This window comes from Microtus pennsylvanicus, chromosome 1 (genome assembly GCF_037038515.1).
Source record: "Microtus pennsylvanicus isolate mMicPen1 chromosome 1, mMicPen1.hap1, whole genome shotgun sequence".
Classification (NCBI taxonomy): Eukaryota; Metazoa; Chordata; class Mammalia; order Rodentia; family Cricetidae; genus Microtus; species Microtus pennsylvanicus.
In genome coordinates this window covers 12,279,711-12,300,118 of record NC_134579.1, presented here as the reverse complement: position 1 = coordinate 12,300,118, position 20,408 = coordinate 12,279,711, and the positions used below count along the sequence as shown (strand labels likewise).

Sequence of the window (20,408 nt, the reverse complement as noted above, 5' to 3'; positions counted from 1 at the left end):
ATCTAAGGTTCTTTGGAGGCTTTAGACAAAAGAAGTAAGAAAGAGGGAGAAAAAGAAATGCCTGCAGGTTCTCAAACCACAGGCTCTGGAGATATTCCACCGCCACTTCTGTGCTTTAACTGCTGCTGTTTTCTTCCTCCTGCTCTGTCTGCAGGCAGACCTCAAAGGACAACAGAGGAACTCAGATATTCCAAGAAACGCCTTAGCCAAGGCCTAAGCTACAACCTGCACAACCCTTCCATTGGAAAACCAAGAAATCAGTTGGGAAAACAACTGCAAGATTAATTTGACATAATCAAAATATACTCAAGGTACTTTTACTTCAAATGTGGTTTTCTGGTGGCTACATAGAGTAAAAATTTTACAAACAGTATCTTAATAGGACCTCGTTTAGATATATTATAACATTAACCAGTAAAGATATACAGGTGTGGAACAAGGAGACCTTGAGGCAGAATTCACATCCTGTCTGGGTAAGGAACTGTCTTTTCCTATTTGCTTTTTAACTCACTGACTTTTCTTTTTCTCCAAGGTTCACTAGATAAGATTTAAAGTGTCCTCATTCAGGAATACCAAATATCTCCATTATAAACCTTTATTTCTCTTGACAAGTGTAAAATGTCATATGCCCTATTAAAGCTTCAATTTCAAGCTAGGTTAAACACGGCACAGCTCAAAATGTGACAAAGGCTACTATATCTCCTTTAGAGACTCAGGGGCTGGATTAGAAGCTGCTTTATTTTACTTAACAACTTAAACATCAGAACCACTTTATTTAAAATTAGGGCCTACGTAATGACAATCTTCAAACACATGAGCTGTCATATTTTTTTTAAAAAGCTTCTCTCCGGTGTCAGAATGAAAATGAATGGACAATTTAGCAATAGCAAGGGATTTAAGCAAATTAAGTAATAACTTCTTCTTAACAGAGTGCATAAAAGTAATATTAATGTTGGCGACTGGAGATTCTTTTCTTCTGCGCCTCTGTGGGCCACAACAAATAATCTTTAGCCAAGTTAAACTAAAAGTCAGAGGTAGAGACTAACTGGCTACCAGAAGACCCTAGTATGTTTCCATTTCTATTAATAAAACCTACTTTTACTACAGTTTTGACTTAACTAAATGCAAGGTAAACAAGAGAACCTAGTATTTCACTTTTGGGTATGTTAAGGCAATACCAGCTGTCATGAGCTTACTTAAAAAAAAAAAAAAACACCTGAAGCTTTCCACATATCTCTTTCCTTGCTTAGCATTAATAAGAAAGGATGGAATCGCTCACTCTCTGGTTAACATCCCACAAGTTGTAGTCATCTCATATTGATTTATAAATGTTAGATAAGGTAAACATTGCTTGGCCTAAATTATCTAAGAAAACATCTTTCTCTACTCTTTGGAGTCTAATGCCCATTTTATTTGTCCATTTCTACTTGCTCCTTTTTCACCTCCCACAACTTCCTTCTGCTGCTGTAGTCTACTCTTTCTGCCTTTCTTCCTGCATCCCCTTTCTTCCTGCATCCCCTTTCTTTCTGCATCCCCTTTCTTTCACATCCTCATTCTTCCTGCATCGTCCTTTCTGTATCCTCACCTTGTCACTCCAACCACCTTTCTCTCCATCTCCCTTGAGCTTTCCGTGGGTTGCTCTCCGTTCCCTAATATTCTGCCTCTATGGTCTCTTCCCCACTCCACCCAACCGCATTCAACTTACTCCTTCCAATTCTCACTACTTTAGAAGATCAGCTAATTCACCTGTTCTCCATCTTCTCTCAAAAGTCTACCACACTGAATGGCAGGAGAACACTCTGGTCAGGACACATTTATCCCAGTGCAATTCTTCTTTTATATTCTTGAAAACTGTATGCATTTTTAAAAACTGTTCCACATTGTGCTTACTTTCCCATAGGGCATTTTTGACTCTAGGGAAGGATGAGAACTCTGAACTTCAGTGAGCAATTCCACTAAATTTCAGCTACATTTTCTAATTAAAAAACAAACAAACAAAACTGTGCTGACCAAGATGATTACAATGCACATCAGAGAGGCTCCATCCTGAACTTGTATATGATTCAAAGTGCAATAATGGTAAAACACAGGCCTGTCACACTTGGAATGAACTCAACATGTGGAAATCTTAATGCTAGTCCGTGACCCATATTGTAGTGCAGGCTTCAAGCACTTCCTTCAGTTTGCAGGCCTAATCCTGCCTGAATCTGTTCACCTTCACTGTCGTGCAGACTCACTTTCTCCATCATCTATGTTTCTAAGTTTTCAGATATACTGCCCAGTGTCTGCATCTTCTAGATTTTGAATATATATATATATATATATATATATATATATATATATATATATTCCAAGAAGCCCATCTTAGACACTGGAAACATAGGTATTATTTTCATACCCATCAGAAAGTTGAATCATCTTCATTTTTTATTATCAGGTAGCCATTAGAGAGATTAAAGAGGTTTACTACACATCAGCACATAAAAATAAATTTCTTAAGTTTATGTACTGAGTTAGCTAAGTTTCTTGATAATCATATGCAAAAAAAGACATTTAAACGTTCCAGAACTTTGAATAAGAGAAAAATTTCCAGGAACACACTACCTTGCATGTACATTTTAAAAGAATTTTATTGAGAGGGTACAGTTAATTCAGAGTCAGGTGTTTGGATAGCTTTGTGAGGCACTGGACTGAATACCAGAAACATAATAATAATTACTATTATTTCATTGATACTTAATATTTACACATCTTTTTGACACACTATACTAATTTGATACCAGCATGTAAAGAACTTCCATCAACTAAAACATAAAATTTCCCTTTTGCTAGGAGCTTGCTTACTCTTTAAGTTATATGGAAATACAGTCCAAGCCATTATGTCCGATTGGTACCCTGTTTGCTATACAAAGAGTTAGATTTCCCTTTCCAGATTTGTATAGTGATGTATGAATGAGAATGGACTCATTCAGCAGATGTATATAAATGTTTGGTCACTAATGGGTAGAACTATTATGGCAAGGATTAGGAGGTGTGGCCATGGTGGAGTAGGCATGGCCCAGACAAAAGGGTGGACTTGGGGGTTCAGAAGTGTATCCGAGGCTCAGTCTCTCACCTTTTGCCTTCAACATGAAAACCATGATGTAAGTCCTCAGCTACTGCCCCAGCACCACGCCTGCTTGGCTGCTACCGTGCTCCCTGTCATAATGGTCATGGTTAACCCTCTGAAATGGCAAGTCAGCCGCTAAATAAATTCTGTATTTTATACGCTGCCTTGGTCATGGTGTCTCTTAAAGCAACCGAAAAGCAACTAAGAGAGGCTCCCCTTACTTTTTTTCCATTCTCCTCTTCTCTCTATCCCACCATCTAGCAATCACTGTTGCATCCCATTCTTCCAGGAGATTAACTTTCTGGCTTTAACAAGTAAGTGAGGCCATGTAGTGCTTACCTTTATGTGTCTGTTTTATTTTCTTGAACATTATGAATTAGTTCTATCTAATTGTATGCAAAGGGCAGAATTTCATTCTTCCTTTATGGCTGAATATTAAACACTCATACAACCCTGCCTTGTCCTCTAATCCACTGATGGACACTGTCATCTGGGTCTTCAATGTCTTCCATTGACTACTTACCAGCTTGTAGGAGGAGTAGGCAGAACCCTGAAGATAGGCAGCCCAGCAAAAGAAAGTTATTGAGGTCTGATGCCCCAAAGATGATCTCGACCCTTTCCTTTCTTTTAGCTTTACATCTGAGATTAGGTGAGCAACTGCTTATTCAAAGTTCCCTGCCTGCTACATTCTGCTTCACCAGAGGTCTAAACTGAGAGAACAAAAGAAACTCATGACACTGTGGACGTGTCCAATAAATCTTCCCATTGTTAAATGTAATCAACTCCAAATGCTCACAAACACAGTACTTCAGTCAATTGTATATAGTGAACATTCTGACCAGCAATCATATCACAAGGCGCCTGTGTCATAGGTCCTCTGCTAGCAATGCAGTGGTTGAGATCATGCCAGGCTTGAAATTTACAAAAAATACTGGCTGAGAAGTAAGTGAAAAGTGTAGATCGTTCATGGAAGTGGTGCAATGATTCTTCACCACTTCTACTGTATATGAAATGAAACATTTCTAAGTTACGTGGTAGATTGACTCACTCTCTATGGGCTGGGAATGACAACCATACTAGGTACTGAGGCTATAAGGATCAATCTCTATTCTGAGGCAGTGTGCTGAGCAAGTATTCTGGGTACAACGGGAGCTTTCAGTGCCAGGGGCTGAACATAAGACAAGTAGAGGGCTGGATGCATTTGTAAAATGTAAAGGTAAGCCACTCATATTGGTTTAATAAAATCCTGATTGGCCAGTAGCCAGGAAGAAAGTATAGGTGGTATGAACAGAGTAAAAGAATTTTGGGAAGAAGAAAGTCAGAGAAGCAGTTATCAATCAGATGCAGATGCAGAGGAAGTAATATCAGGATGCCTTACTGAGAAAAGGCAAAAGGCGTATGGCTAAACATAGACAAAAGGTATGGGTTAATTTAAGTTCTAAGAGTTAGTTAATAATAAGTGTGAGCTAACAGGCCAAACAGTTTATAATTAATATAAGCCTCTGTGTATTTCTTTGGGACTGAGCATCTGCGGGACCAGGCAGAAACTTCTGTCTACAAACATTCTGTCCACAAAGTATTCTCATATACCATGGAGGTAGTGTTTTAAACTGCAAATCAGAACAAGTCATCTCCACCATTATCTAAAGTCTGTGGCATTATTCCCTTAAATACAGAGCATCCTTACTGTGATTGTAAAGTCAACACTTTATGGGCTTGACCACCAATAATTCATTCTCCTTATTCAAACAGTGTACGTAGAACCTATTATTCTTCTCAAAGATGTCCAAGTCTATTGTTTTCTCATAGCCCTTCAGATGTATTCTTAATTTAATTTGAAATAAATTTTGATGTGGGATTCCTCTCTGTATATTGTGAATACCACTGGTTAATAAAGAAGCTGCTTCTGGTCAATGGCTTATCAGAATATAGCCAGGTTAAAAAAGATACATAGATAGGATAAGTGGAGTCAGAGAGATGCAATGCAGCCACCACAGGAGACAGGAGGCAGGCGGCATATGCACCAGAACCTTGCCAGTAAACTACAAGCCTCACGGCAAAATATAAGATAATGGAAATGGGTTAATTTAAGATGTAAGAGCTAGCTAGTAATAAGCCTAAGTTAATAGGCCAAGTGGTGTTTTCATTAATACAGTTTCTGTGTGGTTATTTCAGGTCTGGGCAGCAGGGAAATAAATGAGCAGTCTCCACCAACAGAATTTTTGCTTGTTCTTAATCATACCATCCAGATTCTGTCCTGATGATACACAGAGGCCTCACTATCAAAATTTTTTATGAGTGTCTTATTTTATAGCTGGGCATAATGGTGCATGCCTTTAATCCCAGCAATTGGGAGGCAAAGGAAGGTGGATCTCTGAGTTTGAAGCCAGCCTGGTCCACACAGTGAGTTCTAGTGCAGCCAGAGCTACATAATGAGACTCTGTCTCAAAATAAATAAATAAAAATAAAAATGCCATATTTTTCCCATTCCATCTCATCAGAACCATTTGAATACCTAGGATGAACACTTCCATCTTCCATGGACTATATTTTGCAAACATACTACCCTATTAGTCAATATACTTGTCTATTTCACACATAAGGTTAATTTACTTTGTCTTGTCTTCTTCTGTTTAAATGAAGACAATGAGACTGTTACAAGTCAAATTATTCTAAGAAGTATTATTTACTAATACAACGAAAGATCACACATATTAAAGGGAGTGGAAAAGGTTTCTTGAACCTCAAAGTCAACGTTTCTTCTATCTCAAAGTCATGTTTTTTGAAATGTAGTTAATAAAATCTAAAAAGACTATTTTTGATTGATTACTATAATGATGACTTTCCGTAAGATAGAGTACTCCGCTGGTTTTGCTGCTAAGATAGTGAGCAGATGCCTGCCTAGTCCTGAGGGAATGTCTCTTCCTCGGTAGAAAACAGCTTAAATAGGAAGCAAACAGCCATATGCTGGCTGTTGGCTGCTTCACAGATGACATCGGGAGCCGTATTCTACAGCGAGAACCACAAAGGGCAAGGTTCAAATTAATTTCCCTTAAAAGTCAATGTAATTATCCAAGATCGAAATACTTGGTAAATTTTACTTGTATCACAGAATTGTGATATTAATTGCTAGGCACAAAATAAATTTAGAAAGTGCTAATGCTGAGTAGAGGAGAACACATGAAGAAAACAGTCTCCTAAAATACACCTTAAACTCAATGATAGTATAATCATCACAAACGGGAAAACGTGGCTGGCAAGAGAACCATTATTCGACAGCTGGTGCTCAAACTGACTCAGATACATAGGAGTTTTCATAAATCTTTTTAAAAAACCAGCATATTTTGTATTTACATGAACTAATATAGATATATAATTCGTATTTTATTTCTGTTATTCAAAAAATAATAATTAAAAATAACTTAAGAAAATATATTCAGTACTAAAGATTCTTTTCTTTTGCAAGACCCAAGGTTCCAAACTTCTTGGTATAAATACTAAAAACAAGTACTGCTAAGCATTTCTTGTTTCAATTTGCAGACTGTATAATTGTACACAGTAAGTAAAATTGCATTAAAACTGAGTTTCTCTACAGGGCAAGGTTATATACATAAATGTTATATGTGTGTACGTATATATACATACTTTCATATATATATAATTTCATACATCTACTTATCACTGTAATGCAGATGAATATGAAACAAGAAATTCCTAAAGATAACCAACCAGTCCATGCAGTTCTTGAACAAAAATATTAATATGTAATAAACAAGAATATTATGATTTCTATATAGAAATAAAGGCTTTAATATGTAATAAACAAGAATATTATGATTTCTATATAGAAATAAAGGCTTACGGAGCATTCTATATCTTTTCAAGTTTAGGGGATCGACAAGGATTAGGAACCACAAACTCTACTTGTTGTTACAGCTATAAAACTTGGTTGAAACACAAGCAAAAAACAGATAAAATGTTTTCCAAAGCATTACAACAACTGCTCTTAGAGACCAGCACTGCCTCAAGACACTTCTGTTAATGCGGTTACTGACCAGCATCGCTGTGAAATTCGAAGCACTCTCTGACTTCCTGTCTGAGCCTTGGGGAGTGCAAGAATAGTTCTTACTCTACTCATGGCACCTAAACTAAGGAAACATGTAGAAAAACAAAGAGCAGCAGTACACTCCAGGAAAAAATAAAAACCACACTCTAACAATACTCCCAGGCTGGTTTGTAGTTAATCTGGCTGACATCTGTGCTCACCATCAACAAAGTCGATCAACTATGTAACATGCAAAAGGGCTGATTTGGGTTTTAGGACAAATGCCTCCAGAAAATGAGGCCAGGACAATATGAATTGTCAAAATAAATGAGTGAAATGATATGAACTAAATTGTTACTCATTGATTTGCAGTATGCTAAAGGAGATTTTTTTTAATGAATTAATAGTTTCTAAACTTTCCAAACACACAAAAGCCTTTCTGAGGGCAGGGTGCTAAAAGCAAACATATTATCCAATAAACAAGTGTTTCTCCTGATCACTGTAATGAAACTAGCACGAGAACTACTGGACCCAAATGTATAAACTTCTTCAGGATCTCAAAATATTTTATCTTTAATTAGGACACATATATCAAATTGTCATTAATACCATTCTAAATTTGAGAAGTATAAAATGTTTATTATTTCTCTGTTTATAAATATAGAAATTATTCTAAGCATTATAATGTATTCAAATATTTATATAATAATTGGTACATTTATAATATTCACTTTTATATGGTGCACAGTGAGGAAGACAGGGCTAAAATTTGTAAATTAAGTATAATGAGCTCTGAATTTGGTTTGAATTTCCATGAACATATTTACTCTCAGAGGATGGAATGTCCAGCTTACACAGAAAGCTGAACTGGAAACTAAAAATATCTTTAAATACCTACACAGAAATTGTCTAAAGACAATTACACGCAGGGTATCCTGACAACTGAGGGTAACGTAGGGAGTATTTTGAAGAGGAAACTAGAGAAGGGACAGGTTGATCTAATCAAGTCTATTCTAAATACTGAAAATGACAAAAATGGACCAGAGTGGGAATCATAGAGAAACCAAAAATGCTCTGTGCTATTTCTGTTGGCACAAACATCATAGCCTTTGGTTTTACTTCTTGCATCCAGGGTTTGTGTTTGTTTTTCTGTTTTGGGTTCTCTCTGTCTCCCTCTCTTTCTCTCTCTCTGTTCTATGCTGGTTTTATCATAATTAGGAACCTACCTATACCTTCTCTACCAGCTATAATCACCTTAATATTACCTCAAGAAGGAAAAATTATTCTATAAGAAAAATATGATGAAAATTACAAAAGTACAAAGATAATGTTTGTCAAAACATGTACCCTGTTTTATAAACAGGAACACAGTTCACGGTTTTTCTTATATTCCATTTAAAAATGGCTTAAAACATAAACGTAGAATCACTTTCTGCTGTGAGCATGGCACCCATTCATCTTATAAGTCTGAGACTTTTGAGGCCTTGACTTTGAGGCAGGTCAATAAGAAAAAGGGCAGTAAGTGTATTGTCTATCAATTTAAACAAGAAACGTAATCTCAAGTTTCAGAAAAACATTTTAGAGTGTGACATAGGTGTGATGGCCCAGGCCTGTGAACGCAGCACTGGGGCAGGAAGCGTCAAAGTTCAAGGCCAGCTTGCTCTACACGGCAAAACCACGTCTCAGACAGAACAAATAATAACAACAAAATCGTAACGTGAATGGCTAGTTTTGACATAGTCTAAAGTGGTTATTTTTATTCAATTTACATATTCTTTTGATATCAGATATCTTGGGCAGTCTATCTCAGTGTAAATACCACAAACCTTGGTGGAGGGAGGGTTTAAAACCATTTACTATCTTTGGAGTTGATTCTATATTAATATGATTAATTTCTAAATTTATCTTTAAATATAATTAGTTATACATGTTTCTATGTGTTCATGTTCTAGTTGAATGGTGAAGACTATTAAAAGTTATATAACTAAAACTTAGAACATAAGTCATGTTAAAATATAGGTAAGGCTGGGAAACCCTAAGCATTTTTTAATAGATGCATATATATACTTCAACTCAATTAATGTGACTCTTATTAATCTTTACAATTCCTACGTAAAAATTACAGATTTCTGATATATACACATAACAGGATCCTTTCAAGGGCGGGAAACCTTTTAGCTACCTACTGGATGAGGATGGAATATAAGAGAGGTCAGGTTCATATCCAAATACAGGGCACACCTGTAGCACAGATATAGGCATCTAATCATTCATCAGCAACTCCCTCTCGCGATCATTGCAAAAGTGCTGCGTGTGACATGTGTAGAAATAAACAGAGCCATCAGGACAGCATGCACCTGCTCCTCCTCAGGCTCTGCTGCCCTCACACGGTAGGAAGCTTCTGGATACAATTCCTGGATGCCATAATGTTTTACTTCCCGACAAATCTTACACAGTCAACATTGTTAGAAGAAATCACGGAGGGCAATAAAGCAAACTCAGTGGAAACATGCTACAGAAAAACAGCGTCTGGGCACTGTTGGAATACCCAAAAAGGATGAGAAGTGAGGAACACTGACACACAAGAGCTTGTATTTATACAAAGCTAGACTACCGTCGTGCAAAGGGTGTAATGCATGCACAATTTCTTACTGCCCCTGTCAAGACACATGATCCCATGTAATTTCCCCGGGAAAAGCATTTTACTTACTAGCTACCTCCAGCGATGCGTTGTGGCTCACAGCCTCTCCCAGGTAATTCCTTGCTACACAGATGTAGACACCTTCATCAGGCCTGCTCTTCCGTCCATGTACTATACGTAAGAAAAATAAAGATCCACTTGGCAGCAACATTCGGTGCGAGCGAGGATCATCTTTGTCCGTCTCTACTCTTTCCCCGCCTTTGTACCATTCGATCGTCGGGGTGGGGCGGCCTTCGGCTTTACAGTTCAAAGTGGCAGGTTCTCCTTTTGAGACAATTAGATCTGAAGGGTGTTCAACAATGCGAGGTGGGAAATCTTCCTGACGAAGTCGGGAGCCTGCGGAAGAATGAAACAAACGTTTCATTTTTCACCTGAGCATGAAAGGCCTCATTTCAGAAGAACAGACTTTAATGGTTTTTAAACATTGTCCCGAATGGACATGCACCCCCTAACCTTGATTCTAAACACTCAGGCTCTCAACCACAGCGCCCATATCCGAATGCATTTGACAGTATACTTAGAAAAGATCTCTTACTAAATTCTACCTGTATAGATGCTGCCTGCTGGTCCTTGAGAGCCCACAGCACAGCCCTTTAATACCTCAAATGTGATGGCTAGTTTTAATTGTCAACTTTATGCCGCCAAGAATCACCCAATCAGGGAGTCTCAATGATGAAGTGTAGATTGAGGTGGCCTCTGGGCATATCCATTGGGAGGGGGTTATCTTGATTACGTTAATTGACGCTCTGCCCTGTTGTTCATGGCACCAGTTCGTGGTCCACAGATTTCAGCTTATATAAGAACAGGAAAACTGAGTGGACCCAAGCATGTATGCAGTAATCCATGGCTTCCTGCGACAAGTGCGGCCATGTTTTCTTCCCTCCTTGATGGATGGACTGTAACCTGGACTTGTGAGGCAAATAAGCCCTTTCTCCCTTCAGGCTCTTTGTCTCCCTATCACAGGAACAGGACAAAAAAGGAAACTGTTGCTTGTCTTCACAGAAGAATAAACCTGGAAGAGGTTTGTGAATATTACAGGCAATGGTATGGACTCCTAGAATCCCTCTTCTAACCAGCACAAAGTAATAATTAGCAAAATGTCCTTTAATAAAAAGTATCTCCTTTACATACTTCATATGTGGTGGTTTGTATGTAACTGGCCCCCATAAACTCAGAGGAAGTGGGACATTAGGAAGTGGGGCTTTATTGGAGTAGGTACAGCCTCATTGGAGGAAGTGTGCCACTGTGGGGGTGGGCTTTGAGGACTCCTATGTGCTCAAGCCACACTGAATGTCTTGACCACTTCCTGTTGCCATGGGTCATGATGTAAGGACTCTCGGCTCCTGTCCCAGCACCACATCTGCCTGCACAACTCCATGTTGCACCATGACAATAACAGACTGAACCTCTAAACTGTAAGTCAGTCCCAATTAAATGGTTTTCTTTTCTAAGAGTTGCCACGGTCAGTGGTCATGGTGTCTCTACACAGCAATAGAAAGCCGAACTAAGACAGTATGACTATACTATTTTTTGCAATACATCTAAACATCAAAAACAGGGATCATGTCTGTTGTTGTGTAAATGAGAATAAATTCTCTGGAATCTGAACACTTGGTCCCTGGCTGGTGGAGCTCTTGGAGGGGTTTCTGTGGCACTGCCTTGGTAAAGGAAATATGTCACTGGGGGAAAGGTTTGGAGATTATATGCCCTTGGTCACTTTTCATTTGCTCTGTCTGTTTCATGCTTGCAGATTAGAGATGTGATCTCTCAGATGCATGCCTCCATGCTTGCAGATTAAAGATGCGATCTCTCAGGTGCATGCCTCCATGTTTGCAGATTAAAGATGTGATCTCACAGATGCATGCCTCCATGCTTGCAGATTAGAGATGTGATCTCTCAGATGCATGCCTCCATGCTTGCAGAGTAAAGATGCGATCTCTCAGGTGCATGCCTCCATGTTTGCAGATTAAAGATGTGATCTCTCAGATGCATGCCTCCATGCTTGCAGTTTGCTGATGCACCTCTACCATGGTAGACTCCAAATAACCACAAGTCTAAATAAACTCTCCCTTCTATGAATTGGCCTGGTCATAGCACTCTATCAAATGACAGAAAAGTAACTTAAAATACCTTTATGTTTTTAAATAGGCTCAACTGTTATTATTATTATTATTATTATTTTTGCTGGGACTATAGCAAATATGTCTCAAACCTCGGTCAAATTCACTAACTCTGGCTTTCAAACCTGGCTCTCATTGAGTATGCGTGCCTCAATGAAAACAGCAAGGTAGAAATGTCTGTTCCATATCTCCAAATGCCATCCCCAACTTGACACCACTAATATCCCGGGTCAAACAACTGTCCCTTCTACTGAGACTTAGGAAAGTCCCTTTAGTATCCATTTAGACGGAGTCAGAAGGCTTTGGACTCATCTGTTCTTAAGTTCTTAATAGACCCACAAGCATGACCTTTTCTTTCCCCAGCCCAGATCTCCACACAGCCTGCTCTCGCCTTCCTGTGCCTTCTGTCAGCTCCACAGACACACTGTGTTTCCTTCTGCCCAGCAAATGCCTGCCACAGGCATGGGGCTCCAAATAAGCTGCTGTCCTTGAGGTCTAGGCTTCGTTCAGCTCTCTCCTCTCCTGAACTTTTCCTACCAAATTCAGTTCACTCGTTTAAACCTCAAAAGCACTAAGCTTCACAGACCTGTCACTCAATCTATTTATCTAACACTTCCTACAGTTTTCCCCACAAGTCTGTGGGATCTGCGGGGCTTCCTCTTGCTCAGAGTCGTCTGCTGATAATGGCTGAACATACTCCAGTGTTCTGGAAACATGAGTGGATTCACTGAGAGAATAAATACATGTCAGGAAGGGAAGATCTAACTATGAAGAGGGAGCTGAAAAAAATCACCGACGCTAGGTCTGCATGTGGGGTTCCACGCCTGTACCCAACACTTGGGAGGTGGAAGCGGGAGAGTCAAGAGTTCAAGGTCATCCTTGGCTACATTGTTAGTTTGTGGCTGGAATGCACTATAGTAAACTGCATTTCAAAGATTGCTGAGAGGTTAAGAGCACTTCCAGAAAACCAAGGTTCAATTCCCAGCAACCATATAGTGGCTCACAACCACCTGTAATGAGATCTGGTGCCCTCTTCTGACCTGCAAGCATACATGCAGACAGAACACTGTATACATAATAAATAAATAAATCTTTAAAAACAAACAAACAGAAAGAAGCATGCATTGTAGAAAAAGCATAAGGCTTTCCTCTTTAAACTAACCAGTGTGCACTATATTCAATCACAAGAGACTCTATATGGCATACAAGCTTATTCGTATCTGCGTCTCATTTGGAGCTACTATAATTAATAGTTTGTCTTAGGGAAACAACTATGAAAGGAGAAGTTAATGATCTCAGTGAGTAAGAGTTTCATAACCAGGGGCTGCAGAGATGGCTCTGCTGATAGAATGTTTGCAGTGTAACATGAAGAACCGAGCTGGTATTCACAGCACACTGTAAAAACCAGGCATGATAGCACTCATTCAGTATAGGGTATAGGACAGCCATCAGCTAGAAGGGGAGAGGACCTCATTGGCCAGCTAGTCTATCTGAAGTGTTAAAACTCCAGATTAAGTTAAAGACACTGTATGAAACTTAAACTGGAAGAGTGATATGGGAAAGCACACAACATCTGCTTCTGCCCTTCACGCATGCAGGCATGGGGACTTGCCTTTGCACATACAGAGGTGGGATGGGGTTGACAGAGACAGAGATGGATGGGGAGGGAACGCTACATTATACAGAGACATAGTATTGGTTTAGAACGTGGTACACAGTATGCTATGCATTCTTTAAGTGATGGCAGACTTGAAAAGGAGGAGAAATAAACCAGCAAGATGGGAGAAAATAACTTAGAAATGCTTCTGTCCTCACAAAGAAAATGAAATTTTCTTCACTAAAGAAAATGAAATTCAGGTTGGCTTTTAGGTAACTCATAATTAACAATGTCATGAACCTCCGTGTATCATTAGCCTTTAGGAGAGACATCATTAGGAAAGACAGATACCGGTGATAACAAACTAATGAGGTGGCACACACTTACAGAAATTTTACATTACGAAAGTCCATTTGAGCTAGGAAACAAGGCTGCAAATGATGCTATATTAATGCAAAGCAAGGGCACCAAAGACAACCCCGTGCAGTGAGAAGGATCTGGAGCAACAGCTCTTGAGAAGACCCCCGAGAATGAGCCACAAAGGGAAGCCAAGGCAGGGAATCCACCCCGGGCACAGCTACTAGACCTCACAGCATACTCAAGGGATCTTCTGCCAGCTTAGCTGATAAGGTGTATTGTCAGAAACTGGGAAGCATAAACCTGGAAAAAGGAAGGATGAAAGAAATGATGAAAAGTAAAAAATGGAAAAGAAATAAGATGATAGTATAGGCTTTGACTACCAAGTGAGTGTTCTGCAGGTTAGATGAATGTGCGTGTTTGTGTGTGTGTGTGTGTGAGAGAGAGAGAGAGACAGAGAGAGAGAGAGAGAGAGAGAGAGAGAGAGAGAGAGAGAGAGAGAGAGAGAGAGAGAGAGTTCACACTTGGAAGTCAGAAGCAAATGCTGGGTGTCCTATTCCAGTACACAGTATTCCCTGAGACCAGGTCTCTCACTGAAGTGCAGTTCACAGATTGGCCAAACTGGCTTGCCAGTGAGCTCCTAGGATCCTGCTATCACTGCCCACAGTAATGGGGCTACTGATGCACTCTTCTGCACCAGACTGCTCATGCTGAGCATGCAAACTCAGCTCTTTGGGCTCCCAGGGGACCCACTCTAACCAGTGAGCCATCTCCTCAGCTGGAAAGTCATTTGAGGTTTTTTTAAGTAAGGCTATTATTTGGCTTTAAAGTGTTTACTCTTGATAGAATACAGTCAACATAAGCAGACTAAGGTAGGGAGATTAGCTGCCAGATGCTTGCACCTTCAAATTAAGAGTCACTGAACCTGTACTTAGACACCGACAGAAGGGCAACAGGGAAACAGGAGATAATGATAAGTTAATCAGCAGAGCATCCTCACTGGCAATGTGGAGGACGGTGAAGAAGAAAGCTCACGAGGGATACAGAATAGAGAGATACTACTCTATCACTGGTGGCTGAAGTATAGTTTCAGTGAGCATAGAGACAAAAGACTTTTGTGAGAGAGAAAAAAAAGGGCGGGGTATCCTTCTAGAAAACCCAGAGAGAAATGTTGAGTTAACAGCTCTGTCTCCAAGTTTGGCCTAAGAAACACAATCTCAGCTAGAGCCATTAGCTGGAAAGGAGCTAGGGCAAAAATCCTGGGAAAGAAGAAAACCGTATGGGGGGAAGGTGTAGAGGAAGTCACGGCCAATTGCAGAACCTGGAGACGGCCCAGGCTCCACTACAGTACTCTGTGGCTAAGGAGAATCTCCATCTGAACCTCAGTTCCCCAGAGCTGGACCACAGCCAGCAGGACGCTGGGGAATAGAAAACCCAGACCCAAGTTTTCAGCACCGTGTTTGTACAGCAGCATTCAGTAAAAGCTCCAGCAATAAAAATGCTTTCTAGATTATTAATGACTAATTTTTAAAATTCTCTATGGACCACACTTTCCCCACATTGTTAATAACATTTCTCATATTAAAGGGAAAAAAGCTGAAGTTCTCAGAGTCTAGTCTTACTAATGCACGTTCTGATCTGCCAGAAAATGCATGTAATATGCACCGTTTCCCAGGCTTATTTACGTACTGAAGCCTTTTCTTCTCTCTCTCTCTCTCTCTCTCTCTCTCTCTCTCTCTCTCTCTCTCTCTCTCTCTCTCTCTCCCTCTCTCTCTCTCTCGGGGGTTATACTGAGTTTTGTGTCTAATGAATATATTGTCCTTCGACTGCAACAGAACCAGGACTTGGGAAATCACAACCAGAACAAGGAAGTGTTTCAATTCTTCACAATGTTCGACCCTCAGAGCAGGGACTTTGCAACATGTGACTCACAGACCTAATGAGTTTGCCGCAATAACAAAACCATACACACCGCTCATCATCTTCATTGAAACTACAATAAATGATTTTTGTGGTTAAATGTAAGCCGGAAGGAAAGGGACTGGAGAGCAATCTACCATCGCTTCTCTGCCATCTCTACTGGTACGGAAGTGGGTGTCATAAAGCGTGGGGTCAACATGCTGTCCTGAAATCTCATCTGTCATTCAGCTGCGAGGCGGCAGTGTTGGGTCTTGATCCTCAGCAAATCCAAAACTCTTGCTGTTTGCAAACAGTCTATGCATTCTACTGGGGCTAACCGGTTAAAATCACTACATAAATATGGGTTGTCCCTTTGGCTTTAGGTCCTGCAAGTGTTCATTTTGATGTCTTACTTCTAAAATGATGATGAGGAAAATATCAAGAAGCTGACAAGTCTGGTGACCTCTGTTTTTTTTTCTTTCTCTATAAAAAAGGAGCATTTACCTGTAAACCAAATGAACTTATGAAGAATTCATAATCAAAGTTTTCCTTGTATAAATATGTATTCAAATTGCTAGGCATCCTTACATTATCAGTTTTCAGACTGCTGAGATCTTCAGTTTGCAAACAACTATGTGTATAATTAAAGCCGTTTTCATAGCTGAGTGTGGTGGTATGCCTGCAGACCCAGCATTCAGAAGGCTAAGAAAAGATCAGTTATTTGAGAACAGCCTGGCCCACACTGTGCCATCCCTGTGTAAGACAAGATAACTGAGCTGGGGAGAGGGCCCCATAGGTAGGTACATCCTGCAAAAGCATGTGGGTCTGAGCTCAAATCATCAGGACCTAATGAAGCTGGGCACAGAAGTATACATTTGTAACAGGGGGAGGGGCCTTTTTAGAAGCTCACTTGTATGCAGAAATGCACAGTACAGAGGAACAAGAAAGATGCTGTCTCGTGGTGGGAGACAATTATCAACACCAAGTGTATCCTCTGACCTCCGCATGTGTGTCACGGCACGGGTAAACCATACCCACTGCAGAAATGCTCTACAGTCACAAAACGGTCGCAAGTCAACTACCAACTGCCCCTATGGTTGTGCTAATTTGTGCACAGTTTATATAAAAAGATAGAAGGTTTATAGAATAATTGGCAAAACCCACACCCTGTATTGTAATGACGTAGTTACAAAGAACAGAAAGGAAAAGGAAAAGGAGCTGAAGTCATGACAACTTAACAAGACACTGAGGTGATACTACTCCCTAAAAGAACCAGGGTGACACTACTGCCCTTTAACAAGGACTTGCGATGTTACTGTCCACTGCTCTTAAGAAGAATACTGGTGGCTTCCTAGGGATGTAACACCATTGACTTCAGCAAGATCAACACCACAGAAAGGGCCAGGGCAGAATTCCTTCAACAACAGCCCAGTTGGAAGATAAAATATAAACAAGAGTGACTGAAATACCTAAATATTTACACAACCACAGCTGGAAAGAGGCATTCACGTAAGTGCTAAGTATTTCAGGGAAATTCATCAAAGTCACATGAGATTTATGATGAAGATTCCAAACATTAGCTGGATGCGAACTCTCCAACCACCTACTGAGACATTACTGACAGACACACAGTCAGAGACACTGGTCCTATTGATATTCTATTCAGGCTTGTGCATAATTTTATTGTTTCTCTTTTCTCTCTAGCATAGAAGCAGTATTTCTCATAAGCCTTTATGTTCTCAATTCCATTTCTCTGTACACTGAAGAAAAACCACAGTTTTATACAGAAATTCCTACTTGTATCCAAATTTCTCTTTAATAATTTTGATAGGTAATATCAAGAAGCTTGTAGTAATTAAATTCTTCTGCTGAATCATATAAAAGAACAAATATGCTTATAAAGTTGCTAATATCACAAAAATTCATTAAGTCATTGAGAAACCTGCAATAAATACGAATCTTGGTGACATCTGTCCAAGACTGGGTTAGAAATGTATGTAATTGCCTTGACAACATGCTTATATTTGAAAATAAATTGTATTTTTAAAGAAACCTCACCCTTTAACTTTATTTATTTATTTATTTATTTGGCTTAAGTTTCACTGCATTTTAAGGAAGATTATCTCTAATTACAAACACACGCCCCCATCATCACAAATCCAATAATTTTCCTGTCAGAAGTTCTTCCTACCAGGAGATGTTTGCAGAAACCAAGAAAACACCACCTACCCCATTGCTCACTAAGTACAGGATGTAGAAGAAAAGACAGAGTCTGAAGCTAGACTTGGCCACTTAGTAAGATCTTATCTCATAAAACACCCAAATAAATAAGCCAATTAACTGCCGACTATCCTCTAAGGAGTCATGAACATTTCCAAAGCACACTCAGTGCTGTGGGAATAAATATAACAACCAAAGTCGCCGTGCAATGAAGAATAAGCACCCTCAGCTGAAAATACACACAGTGAAGAAATAAAAGGGATCCAATGCATTAAAGAAACTAAATGATGGGCAGGTCATTGTGTTTTCTTCATTTCCTCCACTTTCCCTTTGTTATGACTTTGAAAAGGTCACTTAGAGAGAGAGAAAAAGAGCCGTCTATAATAATCCCAAGAATTAGCTCGGTGGACTGGTAGACCTATTATCTACAATGATGAACAAAACAGTGCCAAAATGAAATGTCAGGAGAGAATTTCTACTGTTTGGGTAACATCTCTTTATCATCAAAATCAAATGGTTATGTCCCTAGAGATGGGGAAAAGGTTGACAATATTGTAGGTTAAATTTTAGGGATAATTTTGAGCCCCCCAACTCTGCACCAATTTTAAGAATGCAGACCCTGAAGAGATGCCAAGAGTGCTCACTATAAGGACAGCCTCAGCTGCGACTTCACCCTGGCCTTGGGTGCAGAGACTGGAGGTGGGGAGTTTATTCTGACTTCATTCTTTTCCATGTTTCTTTAGCAAAATGTCTAGTAAAGGTACCAATAGTACATTTCTCTTCTGAACAATGCTAAGTAACATTGTGTACATATCTTAAAGACCCAAACTTGTTTGTTGTTTTATCCATCAATCTCTCCATCATTTGCTTACATAAGAACTAGTAAAGAAAATCACTGGTCTCAGTCTGAAGTGCACGAAGAGAGACAGAAAATATTTGCAAGGATTAAAGTTAGGGGCAGTGGTCATAATTCCAGAGGTCAAATAGTGGAGGGAAAGACATTTTGAATTTGAGGCTAGACATGACCACATGGTGAGGCCTATCCTCATAAAACACCAAAATAGATGTATTAAGTGATGTGAGCTAGTGAACTTAGGAAAAAATAGTAGAAAATCAGAACTAGAATAGAATAGCTTCACGTAAAATTTGCGAACTATTCTAGCATGTGTTCCAAAAGTAACTAAACTATAGACTGGTTGTAACTACCTGGTCTTACATCTTGTACTAGTTAGCCATTTAGACTTGAATAAATTGCTTAACTGGTTTTTGCATTTATAAAAAGAAGACAAGATAGTATCTAAATTTTATACATTAACATAATGGCAGATGCAAAAATGAGAGAGAGAAAAACCATTCCATAAACACATGGGTTTGAAATTTTGGTAGCTAAGTGAGCACCACTCTTTAATTTCATGATCTTCCTTGAGCATCTTTCAGTTCAGCTGCACTCTTACCATTCCAGGAGGATTTCTCCTCCAGTTTGGGAAGAATTATGGTAGGCAAAGCTTAGCCCCTAGCTTCAGTTTACATAAACTGCAAATAAATTTTATTTTGCACAATTCGTGGAAGATTCTGGAACAATTTCCATAGAATACCTTTGAAAACAAAGGAAGTCAAACAAAGGAGACTAGAGAAAGAGCTCCAGTAGTAAAACACTTGCTGTACAGGCCTGAGCATCACAAGCCTGAGCATCGTGTTCTGCTCACCGACACCGAAGGAAAAGGCAAGGCCATAGGCAGGTCTAATCCCAGCGCCGGGATAGGAGGGGACACAGACCTTGCCTCCAAAGGCACAAGCACTTGTGAGCATACTTGCCCACATCCATGTAGGCAATCTCATGAACATCATACCCCCAAAACAATCATCTTAAAAAGCATTTAACATGGCCAACTGACAGTTTTCCTGCAAAACCCAACATGTTGACCATCAAAGGCTACCCATAATGAAGCACCTCTGCTTCTTAGAGGAAATACTCCAAATGGGCATGCCGTACACTGAAATGCAGTACTTTCTAATGGATATGCCCAGGCTTCTGGGATACTGCTGGGCGAGGAGTCATGTGCATTTCATCTTACCTTTCATAAGAAACAAAAAAAAAAATTCTGTGGACCACAAGAGTAGAGATTAAGTCTCTCACGATATCTAGATCTGGAGGTACAATATAAAGAATACCCTAAAATACCATGGCCTCTTCCAGTTGGTAAGATCAACTAGACCCTTGTGATTTTTCTGAGAGGGGATTCTGAAAATATCACACTTTTTGAAAATCACTGTATGGATAGTTCTCTGATTTTTTTTTATTGCAATGAAAATATAGTTAGTAATCATCTTGGATCCTTTCTACCAAATAGAAAACAGCA

The 20,408-nt window shown here is 39.5% G+C and overlaps 1 protein-coding gene across 14 annotated transcripts in view; it reads right to left on the bottom strand.

Moving 5' to 3' along the window:
• Robo1 (roundabout guidance receptor 1) overlaps nt 1-20,408 on the bottom strand; it is a 1,008,387-nt gene that overhangs the window by 294,380 nt on the left and 693,599 nt on the right. For all 14 annotated transcript variants that reach the window (XM_075953430.1, XM_075953344.1, XM_075953840.1 and 11 more), the window contains one exon: nt 9,865-10,191. In XM_075953430.1, coding sequence (XP_075809545.1) covers nt 9,865-10,191 — 327 coding nt within the window. The remainder of the gene's footprint in view (nt 1-9,864; nt 10,192-20,408) is intronic.